The sequence below is a fragment of the Anomalospiza imberbis genome, chromosome 18 (genome assembly GCF_031753505.1).
Source record: "Anomalospiza imberbis isolate Cuckoo-Finch-1a 21T00152 chromosome 18, ASM3175350v1, whole genome shotgun sequence".
Taxonomy (NCBI): domain Eukaryota; kingdom Metazoa; phylum Chordata; class Aves; order Passeriformes; family Viduidae; genus Anomalospiza; species Anomalospiza imberbis.
The window spans coordinates 8,087,275-8,104,999 of record NC_089698.1 but is presented as its reverse complement, the minus strand read 5'-3'; the positions used below and the strand labels follow the sequence as shown (position 1 = coordinate 8,104,999).

At 50.0% G+C, this 17,725-nt stretch overlaps 1 protein-coding gene across 2 annotated transcripts in view; it reads right to left on the bottom strand.

Annotated features, from left to right (window-relative positions):
* Positions 1-16,224: 16,224 nt before the first annotated feature.
* Positions 16,225-17,725, bottom strand: part of PPIL2 (peptidylprolyl isomerase like 2) — a 68,217-nt gene continuing 66,716 nt past the window's right edge. For both annotated transcript variants that reach the window (XM_068208847.1, XM_068208848.1), the window contains one exon: positions 16,225-17,592. In XM_068208847.1, the coding sequence (XP_068064948.1) occupies positions 17,499-17,592 (94 nt within the window). In that variant the 3' untranslated portion in view covers positions 16,225-17,498. The remainder of the gene's footprint in view (positions 17,593-17,725) is intronic.

The window sequence follows — 17,725 nt, the reverse complement described above, 5'->3', positions numbered from 1 at the left end:
CCTGTTGGTTTTGTGCTCTTTTCTTGCTAATTGAGTTCTCAGGCTTTACCCTCTGGTAGGGCCAGAGAGAGAAGACAGTGCTCTTAGTTGCTCTTAAAAACGCGTAAATGGGTTGAATCTGATTTTTATGTCGTTTTAGGACTGCCACAAAACATTTGGGGTTTTTCCTTTCACATATCTTTCCAAAATACAGAAATTTGTGTTGCTACTCTTAGGGCTTTTGCCTATTTTGAACCAATTGTGGGACCTCTGCATAGTGAGAGTCAGTCTGGACAACCCCCAAAGCAAATCCTGAGAGGAACTGAAGTGTAGGTGTGCTTTTTGTTGTGTCAGTTTGATCAGCTGTAGACCTGAGGAGCACTCTGAGCACAGCACTCCCTCTGTTCATTCTGCTGTGGCTGGGAGGAACTCCTGTAGCTTCTCTGATCAGATTATTGGTCTTGTCAATGATATGATCCCTCTGGACTGCCTGGGGCTCAGAATGAAGTCATTCAGTGCACACTTACATGCTGTCTTCAATAATCCATCAATTCATCTAAACATAGTATTTCCATCTTGAGAAAATGGAAGATAGCCAGCTACCCTTTTCCTTATTCAAGTGCTGTCTTTGGGGCATGAAATAAGGATCTTTCCAGATACGAAAAAACCCTCAAACCCTAGGGATAAAATGGCATTTTATGTGAGATGTATGGTCTTCCTTGTATAAAAACCTACATTTTGACAGGATATAATTGAAGTAATAAAGATCCAAATAACAAGTATCTTTGGGATTTGAGATGTTCATAGTAACATCCCATTATATTTTGGTGTATCAGAGGGACTATAAAACACCAACTGTAAGCAACTGGCTTACCAGAACAATTTTGGCAATGTCAACTCCAGTGTTCTGTCTTACCAGCTGGAAAACACCAGGATATCTGACTTCCAGATAGACAAGGATGGGCAGATGCCTCATCTAAAGCCTGAGAACCTTCCATGAGAGGTCTTTTTGTCCCTGTTAAATTTCAGTAACTGGGCAGTGGTGTAGTTTGGGGTTCTCCCCCATGCCCCAAGTTCTGCAGCTCTGACTGGGGACAGCAGTAGGTCTGTAATGCTGGAGTCCAGGTAGCCTGAACTGGAAAACAGCCACAATTAGAGCTGAGTTTATCTTCTGGAGTCCTCTCCAGTTGGGTCACTGCCCATGTGAGATTCTTTCCACTTTTGTCTCTTCCTCTGCTCCCTGCCCTTGGCTCTGCCCCAGATGGGTCTGAGCAGGGAGTGAGCACCTGTGCTGCTGCTGGCACTCACCTCCAGCAGACACAGCAGCTGTGGCTGGACAAAGTAGTTCCTGGCTGTGAAGCAGCTCTGCTGAGCCATGGCACTGACAAGTATTAACTGTTTCTCCTCTAGCAGAGGCTGAGCTGTTCTCAGGGTTTGGCTCATTCATTTCTATAGTACTGCTGAATAAGATTTGAACTGAGGAGCTGAGGTGCTCTGTGATCCTGGTAGCAGTTTAATCTATGCTAACCTGATTGACTGAAGATTTTACTTAGTAAAGAGCACTCTAGAAAGCAGACAATACAGGTTTTTCAGTGTTTAATAAATTAATGAGTAGATTTTTCATGGTCTGATTTCTGTATTTTAATAGTAAGCATAGCTTAACTTTCTTTCTTGCCCAAATAGACTTTAGTGATTTCTAGTTTAAGCAAAAACAATGGCAGGGCCAAACTAGCCCTTTATTCAAAATGGGGTTTGCATTCTGACATTAAAACATGTACCTGTATGCAAAGTCCATTCTAGCATGGAATATCATGGCTCACCCTGTACCTGTAGGAAGGGTTGTGAATGTTATTTAATTTTCAGAACACCTTTTTGACATTATTAGCTATGATCATCTGCTTTCTTTTACACCTGATAGAAGTTAAAGTAGTTTTACAACATGAACAACACCATCCAGTTTGGGACCTGGAGCTGATGACAGAGCAGCAATACTGTATTGGGCGTCTGTAATGTTCTTCTTATGTTTCAAATGTTGTAGAGTTAAAACTCCAGAGGATTAAACTGCCTGATTACAGTAAAAGTTTTGGGATTTTTTTAGCTGTTGGTTGAGTGGCACTAATAGCTGTGTTTGAGTTGTGAGGTATTTGTTCATTTAAAGGTGAAATCATAAGTTTTATTCTGCAGAAAAAATTATTCAAAATGTTTCAGTACAGGATCATATAAAAACACTCCCACAGAAGTGTAACACTAAAACGAAAAAAAAAAAAAAAAAAACAAACAAAAAAAAAAAAAAAAACCCCAACTGCAGGAGCTCTGTGCATTGCCTATGCAAACAAACTTTTTTCCAAAACTTTCTTTAAAAGCCCACTAGAAGTCCAGAATCTTGTGACAGGGAGCAGGGCTGCCAAGGGCCAGAGCAGCTTGTTTTGCAATTGGGCCCTGGGGAAATTGCTACATCTGGGGGCTGGGTTGAAGCTGTAAAGCACGTGATTTTGAGGACTGGGGGGGCTTTCCTAAACAATTATATTTCCTAAACAAATATTAATAGATTCTCTGCCATGCACAGGGGAAACCTGCTGATGTTATCACAGTAAGCCTTTATTCTATTAAACTGGAACTGCTGAACACTGTGCAACCACTTAGAGGGGCACGTGCTGAGTGCCATACAGCCCGTGTGTGAAAGGTATGTGGGGCACTGGGACAGGAGGGTGAGGACTGACTGCTGAGTGCTGGAGGGTGGCTCTGCTCAGGAAAGAGCTGGATTGGTATGGCTCTGACAGCCTGCCCTGCAGAACAAGCGCAAGTGCACATCCGTGGGAAAACGTGACATTTTGTGACACTTCAGGCCTCTCCCAAAACTATCCCTCTCCATGCCTTGTGTCAAATGGCAAACGACACTGCTTTTTGTGTGCCCTGCAGAGAAGGATGTGCCCCTGCCCGAACAGCCTGTGCTGGGCAGCGAGTGGAGCCTCCTGTGCACTGCCCGAGGTCAGGCTGGGCTGGCAACCCACAGCTCCCAGCAGCTGCTCGTTGGGGCAAGAGGCTGTTTCTGGCCATAATCTCCTTACAGATGAATTCATCATCTGTTTCCCACTGGTGGTCAAACAAGCACTATTGACTGGCTGGCATGCTCCACTTTCTAACCAACTATAACTGATAAGATTGAAAATCTGCTTCTGATTGTCCACATAAATTATCTTCCCTTCCTTTCTTCCTCTTTTACCTTCCTCCTTCCTCAATTCCCCCCTTTTTAATGATACCCATAACAGTCCAAAGTCTGCAGAATTTTGCTTTCTTCTTGTTCCTCTTCTTTCCCCCACGTTACCCAGGAGGCAGAAATAACGATTTGTGGCCAGGCATGAGACAGATATTTCACAGTGTTTGATTTAGTGCCGAACCAACCCGAGAGAGCCACTGCGCTCCCACCCTGCCTGGCTGGGTGTGCAGCCCTGAGCTGGGAGCCAGCATGGCCAGTCCCTGAACCTCAAGGGCAGAGGTCAAGGTGCTGCTCTTTGCTCCTAAACTACCGCTGCTTTACTGATTAAGCTCCTGCAGCAAGTTTTCGGCCTAAATACAATTTCTTTGGAATGATAATCAACAGCAAATGAGCATGTATGAGCTGCAGACCTATAGACTCCTTGCAATGCTGTGCTTTATTGACCCTGCTCCTCCTGCTCCTAAGCTGATGAAGGCAATGGATTTTTGCTTTAAACAGTGCTTTTCCCTCTCCCTTTATCCCTCTTTTCTGCAATGAAGTTTCTCACAGCGTATAGGCTGGAGACACAAATTAATGCCCTTTAATTACCTACTCATAATATATAAAACCAAAAGCTTTCTCACATCATTCTTTCAATGTTTACTAAAATAGAGACCTTGCTCTGGCAGATCTCTCCTTTACTGGCCAAAACTCATGCTGAAGGTTAACAGCTCCCCAAGTTAATGATTATCTTGCCTTGTTTGCTCAGTGTTTCAGAGTTAAAACATGTAAATATGCCTCCCCCGTGTAATTGCTGTGGTCAGCCAGCGATGAGCTCTGCAGCAAACATAAACACAGCTATTAGCAGAGACAAATGCTTCTCCCTGGCTTGGCCTCCCGGGGCTCCCAGAAGTGTCGGCTCCCCCAGAAAACATCCAGGATAAGGCTGTCCTGCTGGCGCTGGCGATTACACAGAACCTGCTATGAAAACCCCCTCTCAAAATAGCAATTTCTAATCTCCCCCGAGGCCATTAATCAGGTTTCTAATCCAGCAAAGCTGTCCGTACTGTACAGGCTGTGATCCCCAGGCCTTTATTAGAAACCCCTCTTGGTCACAGCATTGACTGGGTCAGGAGACTGATTGTCACGTTTGTCTGGGCAGGAATAGCTGCCCATGTATTTTGTGAGACATATCTGTGATAGTGGTTAATGCCAAGACCTGGCTGCACTTCACCTGTGAGTGCTCGACTTACCAAAGGCTCATGTGCATAGAAATACAACCCAACTCAACTCAAATTTGGTAATTCCTAAAGACTTAGAGTAATCTCTGCTTTACTGGAGACAAATGCAATACCTTGTCCTATCTGATTAGTTTCAGATCAGAAAGGACTGTCCTGAAGATGTGTGACAGTCAAAACTGTCTGGGCAGCTTCACAAACGCAGAGGTTTTGCCCAGGTATCGACTAAACCCCAGCTGGGGTAATTGCATCTGCCTCTTCTCCACCATTCCCCGGGTGATTCTATCTCTGAGGACCTGATGTGTTGCAGAGGTGGGGGGATGTGACTGATGTGTGTAGCCTCCACACGTGTGACATTTGCAGCATTAACGGAGATCCCTCTGGCAAAAGGCACCGTACAAATGCAAACCCATCTCTCACAAAGTGCTGCAGCATCCTCGGGCAGGGGGTGTTACCGAGGCAATGGGCTGCTAAATCTCCTCCTGCCATGAGAGCTCTAGAGGCTCCCTGTGGCCCACGGTGATATTTAGACACTGAGATGCTGGCTGAAGAATCCAGCTCCCACGGGGCTTGGCTGGAGGATGCTGTGGGGTCGGTGGGGACCTGTCCTAATGCTCAGCAGTGTCTTGACTGCTCATGGAGGGGATGCTGTGGCTGAGCCCGTCCTGAGGATTTGCCTGTGCTTTATCCTGGTCCATAGGGCCGTGCCATACAGCTCAGTGTCCCTGCCAAGCTGGAAGAGGATGCCAGGGGGCAGGCAGGCAGTGGGGAGCTCGGGATGGTGCGTAATACTTTCTGTGCCCCAGAGCTTGTTATCCAAAGGCTAATGCAAGTGAGCAGGGCAGATATGGGACTGGCATCATAATTCACACCATAGGTCCTGCTGGCTGAAATCCTGAGCAGTGTGGCCAAGAGAAGAGTCCCCACCTTGCTCAGCTGCCCATCCTGTACTGAACAGACCCACGGGGGTGTGGAGGCAGCGTGTCCTGGCGCTGGATGCTGTCGGCACAGGGCAGTGACTCATTTTGCCACTCGGGACTCTGGGTGTGGATGTCTCACTCACATCTCATCTTGGCAGCAGCAGCTTCTCCTGCTCAAGGGCTTTTGCTCCTGCTCAGCATGGCACAGGGTGGTGGCCAAGCACTCATGGTCCTGATCCGCTGCTCTGCGTCTGATCACATCAGGCCACAAACGTGCATTAAAGATACCTGCCTCATCCCTTGGTTTCCTAGAAATTCAGCAGCTGGCCTGGCAAGCAGACACCCAGACCACAGGGCCAGTTAAATAAGCACAGCAGTGACCATTACACAGAGGTTTGCATGACGAAGCATTTACAGCTATGCCAGAGGGTGGGGGGAATGTTTTGAATCTTTGCTTTTCCCATTTGCACTATGGATGCAAAAGAACGGGGAGGTGGGACACAGCCTGCACACACGTGGGGTGTCCAGCTGCTGGAGCCCAGGGGCTGCCTTGCCTGTGACCAGCAGTGCCTGGGCACAGCTCCCTGGCTGCCTGGCATTACTCAGAGCAGCAGGCAATGGAGTTGGGAGCTCCTGCTGAAAACCAGCCCCAACCCAGGGACATGCACTGCTGAGCACTGCGCTGGGCCTGTTCAGGGCTCAGGCTCCTGGTGTTGAAAGGAAAACTTATTTCAGTGCAATGAACATAATCTGAGACGCAGCTGCAGCAATGGGACATGGGCAGCATGCCCAGCTGTCCTTCTCAAGGGACACGAGACCCCCAAGACTTTTTCCAGCCTTTTCCTGATCATGCAGCTGTGCTGCCCCTTGCCATTGCTTTCCTTTGCATCTTTTGGCTTTTCTCTTTGTCCTTTTTCCTCCTCTTCTCTCTCTTTTTATTTTTCTTTTTTTCTTTTTTTTTCCTTTCCTGTCTTCTCCTTGGCTCTTCCTTTCTGCTGCGCCACAATCAGACAAAGCCTAACAGCCAGAAGCAGTTACCAGCTTTGTGAGCTGCTCATGCCCAGCAATACCATGGCCTGATTATGCTGGTTGGGACATAATTCCTTCCTGAGAGCAGAATTGGTGCTGGTGCCTAGGAGAGAGCCAAGTTGGTTCAAGATGGAACATCCTATCCCTCTGCCCATGCAAGCTGTTGTTCTGGCGCCTGTTTGTGAGCATTAACACACCATGGTTTTGCCACTCCAAAACCCCAGGAGTTGTAACAAGAGACAGGGCTTCACCCAACACTGTCAGTGTGAAGGGCTTCATGGAAACTTCTCTGGTTTCTGCATGTCAGCTCTGAAAACCAAGCTCATCTCCTCCAAGCCAGACACTTGAATTCTGTCCAAGAGGTGAGGGCAGCTGGGCTGTGCGAGGATCTCCAGCCCTCACACCATGGGTCAGTGAGATCTGCCCTGGGCAGCAGCAGCAATATCAGTAGCTGGTAGTTACCCCTCCTCCCCATTTTTTTCCATTTTCCTTTCTTTTTCACACATTTACATGAAGCTGAGCTACACAAATCTCCCTTTAGATACTGGGTAGAGAAGTGAAGATTGTTGCTGTTGTCCCAAGGAAGTCTCCCTGTGGTCAGCACTGGATGCTGGACTTACTAGATGGGCATGGACAGAGACCTGAGGACTGTCCCCCTTCTCCCCATCCCTCAGCACTCTACCACCACCTCCAACTGTGTCACTCTGGTACGAGCTCTGAGTGGCTCTGGTTTGGCTCTGCTGTTGCTCCCTGTGGCCTTGCTGCTCTGTGGGATTAATTTTAAGGTAAGGTGAAAGTGTGGCAGGGCTGTGGAGGTGGCAGAGCTGGGCCCTGGGCTGAACGAAGCTCAGGCTGGCACCAATTCCTTGACAGAGCAGCCATGCTCTGTGAGCGGGGCGTGTGTGAGCCCCCTCCCTTGGAAAAAACACATGGATGCTAAAAAAAACCCAACAGGCCAAGCTCTAGCAATGTGCAATTTGTTTTGTTAGAGATTAATTGCTCCAATAGACTCCAGGCACTGTGCTGAGCTGGATATTTGACTTACTCTAGCGACTTATTAAGACAGGAACATTACAAATTTCATCTGTGCTTTGACAGGGAGGTCACAATCTGCCAAGATGTTCACCTTGCCTCTGTGCAACTCCAGGAAGGGGGTCAGGAGCAGAGGGTTCCACTTCTAAGCACTCCAACCCCACAGTTGTGGGACGCAGCCTGGCATGGGTCTGGGGAGCACCCTGCCCCCACGACACATGTGATGGCAGAAGCCAACCCTTCATCTCAATGCTGGGCAGAAATGCCACGTATTGCCTGATCAATTCACCCCTGAGCATCTGCCACCTCCTGGCAGGGCTGCTGAAGGCCCCCTGCCCCCCACCAAAGGCCCTTTGCCGGAGCAGTGCTCCGGGTGGTTTCCCTTCTGGAAAGGGTTTAGGAGCCGCCCAGAGCATGGGAGGGTTTTGCTGACCCCGCAGCCTGTAATCTTACTCCTGGACTTGAGACACCTCTTGGCCCCGTTCCCCACTCCTCTGTACCCAGGACGGGCTGTAATCATCTCTTGGCAGGACAGCCCTGACCTGAGCAGTCCGGCTCCCAGCAGATTTCCCCAGCCTCGCCAAGTGTTTGCAAAAATACCCAGTGATTTATTCTTGACAGCTCAGCTGAACGAAGAAAAAAACACGTTGCTCTTTACATCTATTCTTGATTTTGTTGTTTTTCCATATAACAGAGGTTGCCAATAATAATACAGCAGGAACAGCTCCTGGCCCCAAACCTGACAGCTCTCTACTCTTTTTTGTGGCAAGTGCCAGCGTGGTTTCTTGCCAACTCAGTGTCTGCTGACAGTGTCCGGCAGCTACATGGGCGTGATAGTGAGGGCAATCCGTGCTCCCTCAGCCCTGGCTTGCAATGGGAATGGCAGGTGACACCCAACCCTTTGCTGCCACTTACAGTCACTGTGAGGGGGCAGCTGACACCCCTCCCCTCACCCCCCCTAAAATAGCTGGTTATAGAAATATGGCCGGATGAAATGGAAAACCAACAGAGACAGACAAGGGAGGGAGCACCGACTACTCCCCTGCAAGACTGGACCTGGGAAAAGCCTCACTGTGACAGGCAAAAGAGAAACCAGGAACATTAGCCCTGGCAAGGTGGGGTGGGTGGTGTTACTGGTTTCCTTGTCTGCACTGGGAGTGGGGCTGGCAAGGGAACCGAGCTCTGCCTCCCTCCCACCCCACAGACCCGGCGGGGATAAGCACGCTATTTGCCTGGGAGGGGGAAATACATCAGTGTCTTAAAATGTGACCCTCCAGGTTATTCACTATGTAAATACATGCTCTTAACTAATCAAAGCTGTAAAAGTCAGTTGACGTCTTCTTTGTGTCCCTGCCTGCCTCCTCCTAGAACTCCACAAGGTCTGCAGCCACAAAGACAATAAAAAATGTGCTTATTCAGCTGAGACCCTGGGAGCACTGGGGACCAGGAGACAGCCAGGACTGACAGATATGGAGCAGGATGGAGAAAGCAGGATTATTGCCTGGGGTGAGGCTGGCATTGACAAATAGGACAGGGAAGGTGCAGGCATGCTCCCACTAGTTAGGATGCTGCAGGACCCAGACACAACGCCTCCATTGCTGGACAAAGAAAACATGCTTCCCTGTGACTGTTGGGCATTGGGAATCCTGTTCACGATCAGCCCCTTTCCCAAGCATCCCTATCTCCCACCTGCCCTTCCCAGGGGTGACCATGGGGCTTGACCCCCATTTCCATGTTTCCTGGGGAGAGGCAAGAGGGCTGATCCCAGCATCCCACTTCTGGGATAGCCAAGCCCTCCTCCCCCGGCAAGCCCCGGACTCCCCCTCCCTGCCGCCTCCTGCCGCGGCCTGGCACACAAACCCAGCTGCAGACCCGGGCTGTGCAACAGCTAAATACTGGGAATCTGGGCGGCTGCCAGGGACTTTGATCCCCAGCCACAAAACCTCCTCCACAAGCTGACTTCGCTTGCAAAATAACCTCCTGGGGGGGCTGAGCTGGCATGTGCTACCCCTAAGACCTCTGCAGCTCCAACAAGGGAGTTTGTCTGGTCAGCAGCCTCACCCTGCAGTGCTGCAGTTCCAGGCCAGTGCCTGTGCCAGTGGTGGAACTGGGCAAATGAGTGTGGCACCAAATGCACTTACCTTGGACTGCTCCCAAGCACTGCTGTGCTTCTCCCTGGTACATCTGCACATTCCAGCCCCAGCAAGGCCAGCTGAAAACCTTCCCAGCTGGGAAACCCCAGGCAGAGGGTAAGTGCCTACTTTGGCACTCAGCCTCTTCTTCCAGAGGTGCCCAGTGGGGCAGGACAGGCAGCACTGTGGGGCACTGGGATCCTGATCCTGCACTGCAGGCTAGGTGGCTGGTACAGAGTTATCAGAGGTGGATGATAGTGACTGCCTTAAAAACATTCTTAAAGTTTTAAAAAATATTTTTTCCAATTTTTTTTCTTCCCAGCGGAGGTCAGCAGCCACAGCCCACCCTGGCTAATGGTGGACAATGCTGAGCATCTGGGTACAAGCCTTGTGCAACATCAGCCTGGCCAGGTGTGACAGAGCCACAGGTGCCCTCTGCTAAAGGGCTGACTGAGCCACTGATAAACAACTTGTTTTTCCCATTTTTGCTGTCTTTCTTCCAATGTCAGCATTGTCCAGCATGCTGGTAGAGAGAGGCTTTTTACATTATTCAAAGGCAAGGATGGGAAATTGAGAGATTTTTTAGTGAATGACAGACTGCAGCTTGATCAAATCAAGGCGAAACAGGGATGCACAAATAGGGATGTTTAAAAAGATGGCAGAAGAACATCTGGGGTTTCTCATACCAGAAAGCCTCCTATGCAGCATATAAACCCTATCCCATGGTCCAAAATGCTGCCAGATGCTGATGATCTCCCCTGAACTGTTGCTGCAAACACCCCAGACTGCCAGATGGACACTGGCTGTGCGGTCACAGCCAGCGAGCTGCTTTTATTTCACTGTTCTGTAGTTAAACCCAGATTTCCCCAACCTTGTTTGTCACTTTTATGAGCATTTCTGCTGCTTTACTTCTAATTAGCCACAACCTTATCTCACACCCATGGACAAGATGTGTCAGTGAGCCACCTCTGCTTTTTGTCCTGGGACTGTGCCTCAATCTGCAACCACATCCTGACCATCCTCTGGGCCTGAGAAGGTTAGGGTATCAGCCTTTAACAGCACTCCAATGTCACCCAGCTGTGGCTCAAGCCCAGCAATAACTTGGAGTGTTTTCCTGCTCTGACAAGTAACCTGAGTGACTCCCAGTGCCCTCCTCCCAGTCTCCCTGTAGTTGGACTCCAGCATGCACACTCTTGGCCACACCTGAGCTGACACCCTCCAGGTCAAGCACTTCAGCTTGACCCTGCAGCACCCTTCTGGGTCTCCCTGTGTCCCAGGAGCTGCAGCAGCTCCTGGAGCTGGCTGGGACCAAGGGCAACTCAGTGCATTGGTCCTGAGCAGTGCAGATCACTGCTGGGGCTGCTACTGCCAGCCCCTGTGGTGCAGCCATGGCTCAGCAGTGTTGGAGAATTTCCTTTCTTTATGAGCCAGAGTGCTGTACTTTCCTGCCCCCCACAAGTTTCCCATGGATCGGGGTGAAATCAGGGATTGGCTCCATGTCAGCCCCTGCACAGCGCCTAGGAGTGAGACGTGGTTCTGGTCCCAGTGGAGGGGATGGAGGCAGCAGCAGCAGTTCACCCTCCTGCCAGACCAACCTGGGCCATGGCACGCAGCAGCTCCACAGAGCTGGGCATGGACATGGCACCCAACACTTTCTCCAGAGAACAGAACTTTCTTTAACCTCTCAAAATAATTAAAAAAAAAAAAAAAAAAAAAAGTCCTAACCCCAAACAGTTTTTTTAAGGAAAACCAAAGATTAGAAACACTGTAAGCAGTGGAGACAAAACACCAAAAATAGCATCCGAAGTTTCCTCCGCGCACTCTCCCTGCAGGCAGCCTGCACTATATTTGTCTTCACTTGCCATTTCTGCTGCAATCAATTTGCAATGGCCGCTGGCGAGGAACCCATCTATTAAAAGCTCGGCTGAGATCTGTGGTGAAGATGTCTCCAATAAAAAAATGTGGTCATTCATTATGAAAAACAAACAAAACAGTGTCCTTCTCTGCAGACCTTCCTGCTCCCAACAAAATCCACTAAAGCCATCCCTGGCCATGCTGTCCGGGCTTGGGAGCAGCTGTGGAAGCCCAGTGCGGCTTTCCTTCCCTGCAGCTGCTCCGAGGCTTGGAAGCACTTGGTGTTTGCTGCCTGTTGTGCCTTATCTCTGCGATTTGCTGCAGGCCACCCTGGGGAGGCGGATTCCTCCTGGGTCAATTGCTTTTATCACAAAAACAAATGTTTTCTATCATCCCTTTCATCCCGGGATGAAAGTGCAGCAAGGAATCACACGCCTTCTCGCGCTGCCTTGGTGGGCCGTGCTGCAGGGTGCTCCTCTCTCCCCAACAGAAATGTGGAAGGAAGGACAGGGAAGGCAAACAGGAGCCTGGAGTAATTCCTGCCTTTGCCTAAAAAAATAACCCCATGGGGCTGCCTAAAAAAATAACCCCACAGGACTCCCTAGGGACACATGGCTCTGCCCCCAGGTTCCTGTCCCAAAAGCATCATGGCCAGTGCTGACATCAAACTGGTTTCTCCCAGAGCCAGGCACTGGCTGGGGGCCTGTCTGACCCCCTCCAGTCGTGAACGGGACACTGAGGGAGGCAGGAGGGCTGTTTGAGGAGGCCACAGCCCATGCAGCCAAACACAACAGTGGCTGCACGGGCATACAATTGCTGTCTATAAATAGTGCTGGGAAGCAAACATTATGGAGGCAAAAAAGCTATTCAAGCTAGAGGACAATGTTGGCACTAAAGCAAATAGATATAATTAGCCATTAATAAATGAAGGCCAAAGATTAGGGAAAGTATCTAATATCAGAAAAGTGAGAGCTGGGAAGGCTTTCCAGGGGGAAGGGCAGAGGAGACCTTGACCAGCGTTTATAACAGGCTGTGGCTATTTTTTAAAAGCCATTAAGTTATGAGCTGCCAAACCCAGCCTGCTGTGATTGCTGATGAGCCTTTTTTTTCTGTATAAAAGGAAAAATTTGGCCTCTTTGAGACGTCAGGAATGGTAGAGGGGCCTAGGAAGCTGCCCCGATCCCCACTCTGCTTCCTCCTTCCTTGGTCAGATCGATCAATCCCAGCCCCTTCTGGAGCCCTCTGTGCCTTCTCTGCCCCTCACAACACAGTGAAGTCCTACAGCCCTTCTCCAAACCTGCCTGGAGAGATCATTTAACCTCTGAAAGCTCCACAGCAATGTTGGAGTGGGCAAGTGCTGGCCCTGTGCCATGAGCTTGCCCCAGCCTGGGGATGTGGGGCTGGGGAGGGTTTTTCTCACCACCGCTGAGGCATCATGCTGGCAGCAGCAGCTCCTGCCAGCCTGTCCTGCAGTGGCCAGCAAAGGGCTGCCGTGGCTGACGAGGCAGGTGGATGCAGGGACTGGTGCCCGTGGGACACCTGCCTTGTGCCCACACCAGCCCTTCATGCTGGCCCCAGTGCCACAAGTCCTGTCCCTGCACTGTTCCCCTGGAAAAACCCAGACTGGACACCCCCAGGGTCCCTCCATGGGAGCTCCAACATCCCTGGCCATTGTGGTAGGGCCATGGTTTGGATGATCAGGGGTTGTTCTGCGGTGCCCCAGCAGAAACCTCAGGAAGACTCAATTCACCAGTGATTAGAGGGCCCCTGTTACCTGAACCAGCCAGCTGCTGCCATGGCTTTGCTTTACTCTGCAAGCAGGGGAACTGCAGGAGTCATTTTCCCTTGAAGCCCTTGCAGGGAATCAGGTGCCTTTTCTGGAACATACGTTTAGCCAAGGAGCCATTATTGGCTGAGTGTCTGTGCGGGCACGGTAGTGACAGAGATGGTTCCTCCTCAGTTGCTATTTCCAGAGAATGAAGTCACCGGGCTGCAGCGCCTGAGCTCCCTGGAGGCTGAGTCAGTGCCGGCCCTGCCGAGGCTCCGTGCGCGGCCCCCGCTCCGCAGCAGCCCCCCACGGTCGGTGCCCCAGGGCCGAGGGCTTCAGGCACTGAAGCAAAATGGCGTCAGGCCACCAGCCCCACACGGCTTCACCTCAGGGGAACCCCTGGCCTCAGCTCTCCCGCCATCGTCCCGCCACCACCAGCTCCGTCCCGAACAGCTGCGTGCCCCTTCTGTGGGAATGTCCCTCCCGGGCCATGGCTCCCCACAGTCCCAGCACAGGCTGGTTAAATCCTCCACAAGGCTCTGATAACAAGTACACTTCCCAAAGAAAGAGAGGAAGTGAGAGCTGCCCGGCCGCGCCGCCGTGCTGTTAACCCGGCCGGGCGCGGCGCTGCCGCCTCTTCCCGTGCCGGCTGAGGGGGCTTGTTTGCCTCCTCCAAAGCAAACAGTGTGGAAACTTGGGGGGGTGTTTTGGCAAATCCCCATCTCTTGCTTATAAAAGATGCTTCCTGTGCCAGCTTTCCGACATCCTGTTCCTTCCAAACGTTGCTGGCCATCGGTGGCAGGGGGATCCCAGAAGTATTTGATACTTAGAACTCAGTGGTTTACCCGCCAGCTGCTCCCTCCGGCTCCCTCCACCTGCAGGGCGGCCATGGCCATGCCTGTGACGCTACCAACAGCTGAGGGGACTCACAGCCCGTGCTGGGCTCAGCTGTGTCTTAAAAAGGGTGGAGGGAAAAGCAGGATTTCCTTGGAGACCTTCAAACACAGTTTGACTTCTCACAGTTTGTAGCCCCACATGAGATGGGAACTACCAGGATCAACCATGTGATGCTGAAGCAGAGCAACTGGTAGTCTGAACTCCTGGGCTGCAGCCATTCAAACCAGCAGGGAACAGGCAAAATTAAATGAAACAATTTTTTTTTTCTTTTTCTCTTGGTAAATATGGTAACAGAGTTGCAGCTACTTGGCTTGAAAAACTGTTCAATCTGTGCTGTTTCCCACACAGACAATACTTTGCTCCTTGAGGGGCCAGGCTGAATTCATGCCAGAAAAAGCAGAGGTGAAGAGCTGAGTCCCCTGTGAGCCCCCTCTTTGTGTCTGGAAACAATTGGGCCCGGCTGCCAGCCCCACCACACACCACGGCCTTCTCAAGGGTGTTTTGATCTCTGCTACAGTGCCAGATCTCAGGAAACAATGAATTCACTGGTCACCCAGTGCCTTTCAGCAGAACAACTCAGGTATGGAGCAGTGCAAAGTATGAGAGGGCTGGTGTTATTCTAGTCAAGGCCAGACAAAAGCTTTTTCAGCCCCTGGTTAAAATCCTACTTTTTCTCTCTAAGCACATTTACTGGAAAAGTGTCAAAGAATGTAAAAATGTGCTTACAAACAGCACAGTGGTTCCCAGGAGTGAGTTCCTATAAGTAAGGCTGCACAATTCTTGCTGATCCCTCTGGCAATAACAGGAGCTGGCTGGGTATTTCCTCAACACACCATTTTTGCTGGAGAACCAAGTGATGAAAGGGGAAAAAAGGGTCTCTGTACAGTCTCCTTCCTCGCCTTTCCTAGCTCAGGTAGTGGAAACAGCAAGTCACCCTGCAAAGAGCCAGGTTTTGGAAAAATGAGGGATACAGCCTACTGCCTTGCTCTCTGTGCCCCTGCCATCTTTCAGAGAAGACCTTGTGTCACACTGGCTCTGTGGATTCCAATGACTGGAAGGGAAGTTGAGATTTAAAAGAATTTTACTTGAATACACAAAATTAGGGGTGTGGGAGGGAGCAGAGGTAGGGCTCTGCAGGACAAAACTTCACTGCAGGGTCTGGCTGTGGTGGAACAGTGTTGGCCCCACAGAGCTCTCACGAGTGTCTGGCTGCTGACTCAACACTGGGCACTGGCCAAACCCTTGGGCCACTGCAGCACCCTGGGAATGGGCCAGAGCCTGTGTCCCCCAGCCTGGGAGACAATGACTGCAGCTGGGAGTACCAGCAGGCCAGAGAGCTGGATCCAGGTCTAGAGGTGAACCACAGCTGAAAAGCTTCACCCCTGCTTGGAACAAAACTGAAAGGGTCACGCTCAACCCTTCCTAGAAGCCAGGAAATCATTCTTTCGTGTCTGATGTTATGGTGGGAAATGGTGAGAAAAGGGGCAGTGCAAAGGCAATGCCTGGAAGGGCAGCAGTCCCTCTGCACTGTGAACAGCAGTGGTCCTTCAGGGACTGCAGTGAGCTCTGCCAAAAACCTGGAACAGAACAGGAAAGTGGGCAGTTATCTCTACAGCCTGCTGCCCCTCGGATCAATCTGCAGCAAGGACTTGCTGAAATGGAAGTCCTTGCCACACCTCTGCTGCCTTCCTTGTAATCAAAATCTCCTTCCTTTCATAATAATCTCCATTTTAATCTAGTACAAAACCAGCATTTTATCCTTATGGATTCATAAAATTGCCTATCCCAGCTCTAACAATGTTGTGAACTTGACTACTCAAAAGTGTGCTGAAGTATGAGTTAGGTAAAGGGGATCAATAACAATTTATCATGAAAGAGCCAGCCATCAAGAGGTTCCAATAAGACAGAAGAAACTCAGCTTTAGGAAAGTACCATCAAATCCCCCATTCCGGTAATCAAACATGTGTTATTTCAAACTTAGACGTTTACAAAACAAACTCTCCCTATTATTCTTTCAAATTAGTTTGAACTTCCTATAATTTAACAAAGATGTAATCATATCCGCAGAGATCCCAGAATTCCTTATGAGCATCTTAAAAAGCAGGAATGAATCATTTCCTTGTAAAACAATCAAGTTTGCAATGCTGTGATCTTGGAAATAACAGTTAAACAGTCAAAGTCAAGCACTCAAAAGAAAATAAAAGCATTTAATGCAAAATATTTCCAGAAGTTTTTACAACAATTTTCTATAAATGGAGTATTTTCTTAAAGAATGAAACCACCGATACAAATGTATTGTTCCAAAGGGGATTACAAAATTTTCTACTCAACCACAAAGGAGGTAGGGAGGGCATTTCTCTTATCTGAAAACACCTAAGATGAACTGAAAAGTGATATTCAAGATCTAGCCTGCTATGTCTAAGTTATGGTAACACACAGATTCTTTGGGATTAAAAATTCACAGGCTGATATATCTTTACCCCATAAGGCCTTTATTAAGATTCTTAATAAATTGTGGTTACTTAATGGAAATATCTGAGATGCCTGTCAGCTACATTATGTTGTTTTTCCTAGTGATGGGAAGCCTGACATTGGAACAGACTATGGGGGTGCGTTACCCTGCAAGGACCAGGCTTTAGGGATGGGTGTTAAAAAAAACAAACAAAAGAGTTGTTTCTATTCCTGCTCAGTTGCTCAAGGCTGTAGTTTCTGGCACTTGAGGGCAGGTGTGAACTGGTGCATCCTGGCACCTCTGGCTGTCCAGTGGCTCAGGGAAGGGCAGCCACTGGGAGGAGTAAGTGGTGCAGCTGCCCCGGGCTCCCCATGTAGATTTGCAGCTTCCCAGGCTGTTGGAGGCTTTAATGGGTACAGAGAGGGCTTGTTTGGAGTGAGCAAGGCCCTTCAGATGACAGCAGTCAGCCCAGACAAAATTGGTCCTTGTTGAGAAGCAGCAGGAGGCAGCTGGAAGGTAAGGGCAGGACAGGCTGAAGCGCTTCCACAGAGCTCTCTGGCAGCACAGGAGCTTCCCAGCACATTAATTCATTCCCTCGCTTAGCACACTTGGCTGGTCTGGGAACGATTACCTGTAAAAGGAGCTCTTTCACCACTGTAGCTGTTCACTGCAGTAGTGCCCTGCAAGGCTGGGCTCTGCCTGGTCTGCTGCCAGCCACGCAGAGAAAGGCTCCAGCTGATCCCTGGGGAGCTGGGCTGCCTTGCTCCCTGCTTTGCAAAACAACAACAAAACAGCCTTCGAGGAAGATGCAGTGGGGGAATGCGCTCTCTAGAAAACAAAGCCACATTAACCAGCCTCAACAAAGCAGCAGTTTTCTCTGCCAGTGGAAGGGCAGGCTGGTGCCTTCCCTCCCCAGGACAGACTGTCTTTTGGGCTCTCTGGGGCCATGTGGGAGGCTCCTGTTTGTGCTGTGCTGCCCCAGTGCTGGGCTCCCCATGCTGCTACCAGGAGCTGAAGTCCCCGAAGCCTGTGCTCTTCTTCTCTTTCTTCACAGCTGTGCTGGTTGAAGGCCCATCATCCTCCATGCTGCGCTTCCTGCAGCCAGAATGAAAACAACTTTGAGGGAGTCTTTACTGCCAGTGGGACCAGGGCAGATTGGATGCCTGTTCTCTCCCAGCACCAGCTATACTGGAGCCAGCCCATCCCTTGTCAACTAGACAGAAGTGCA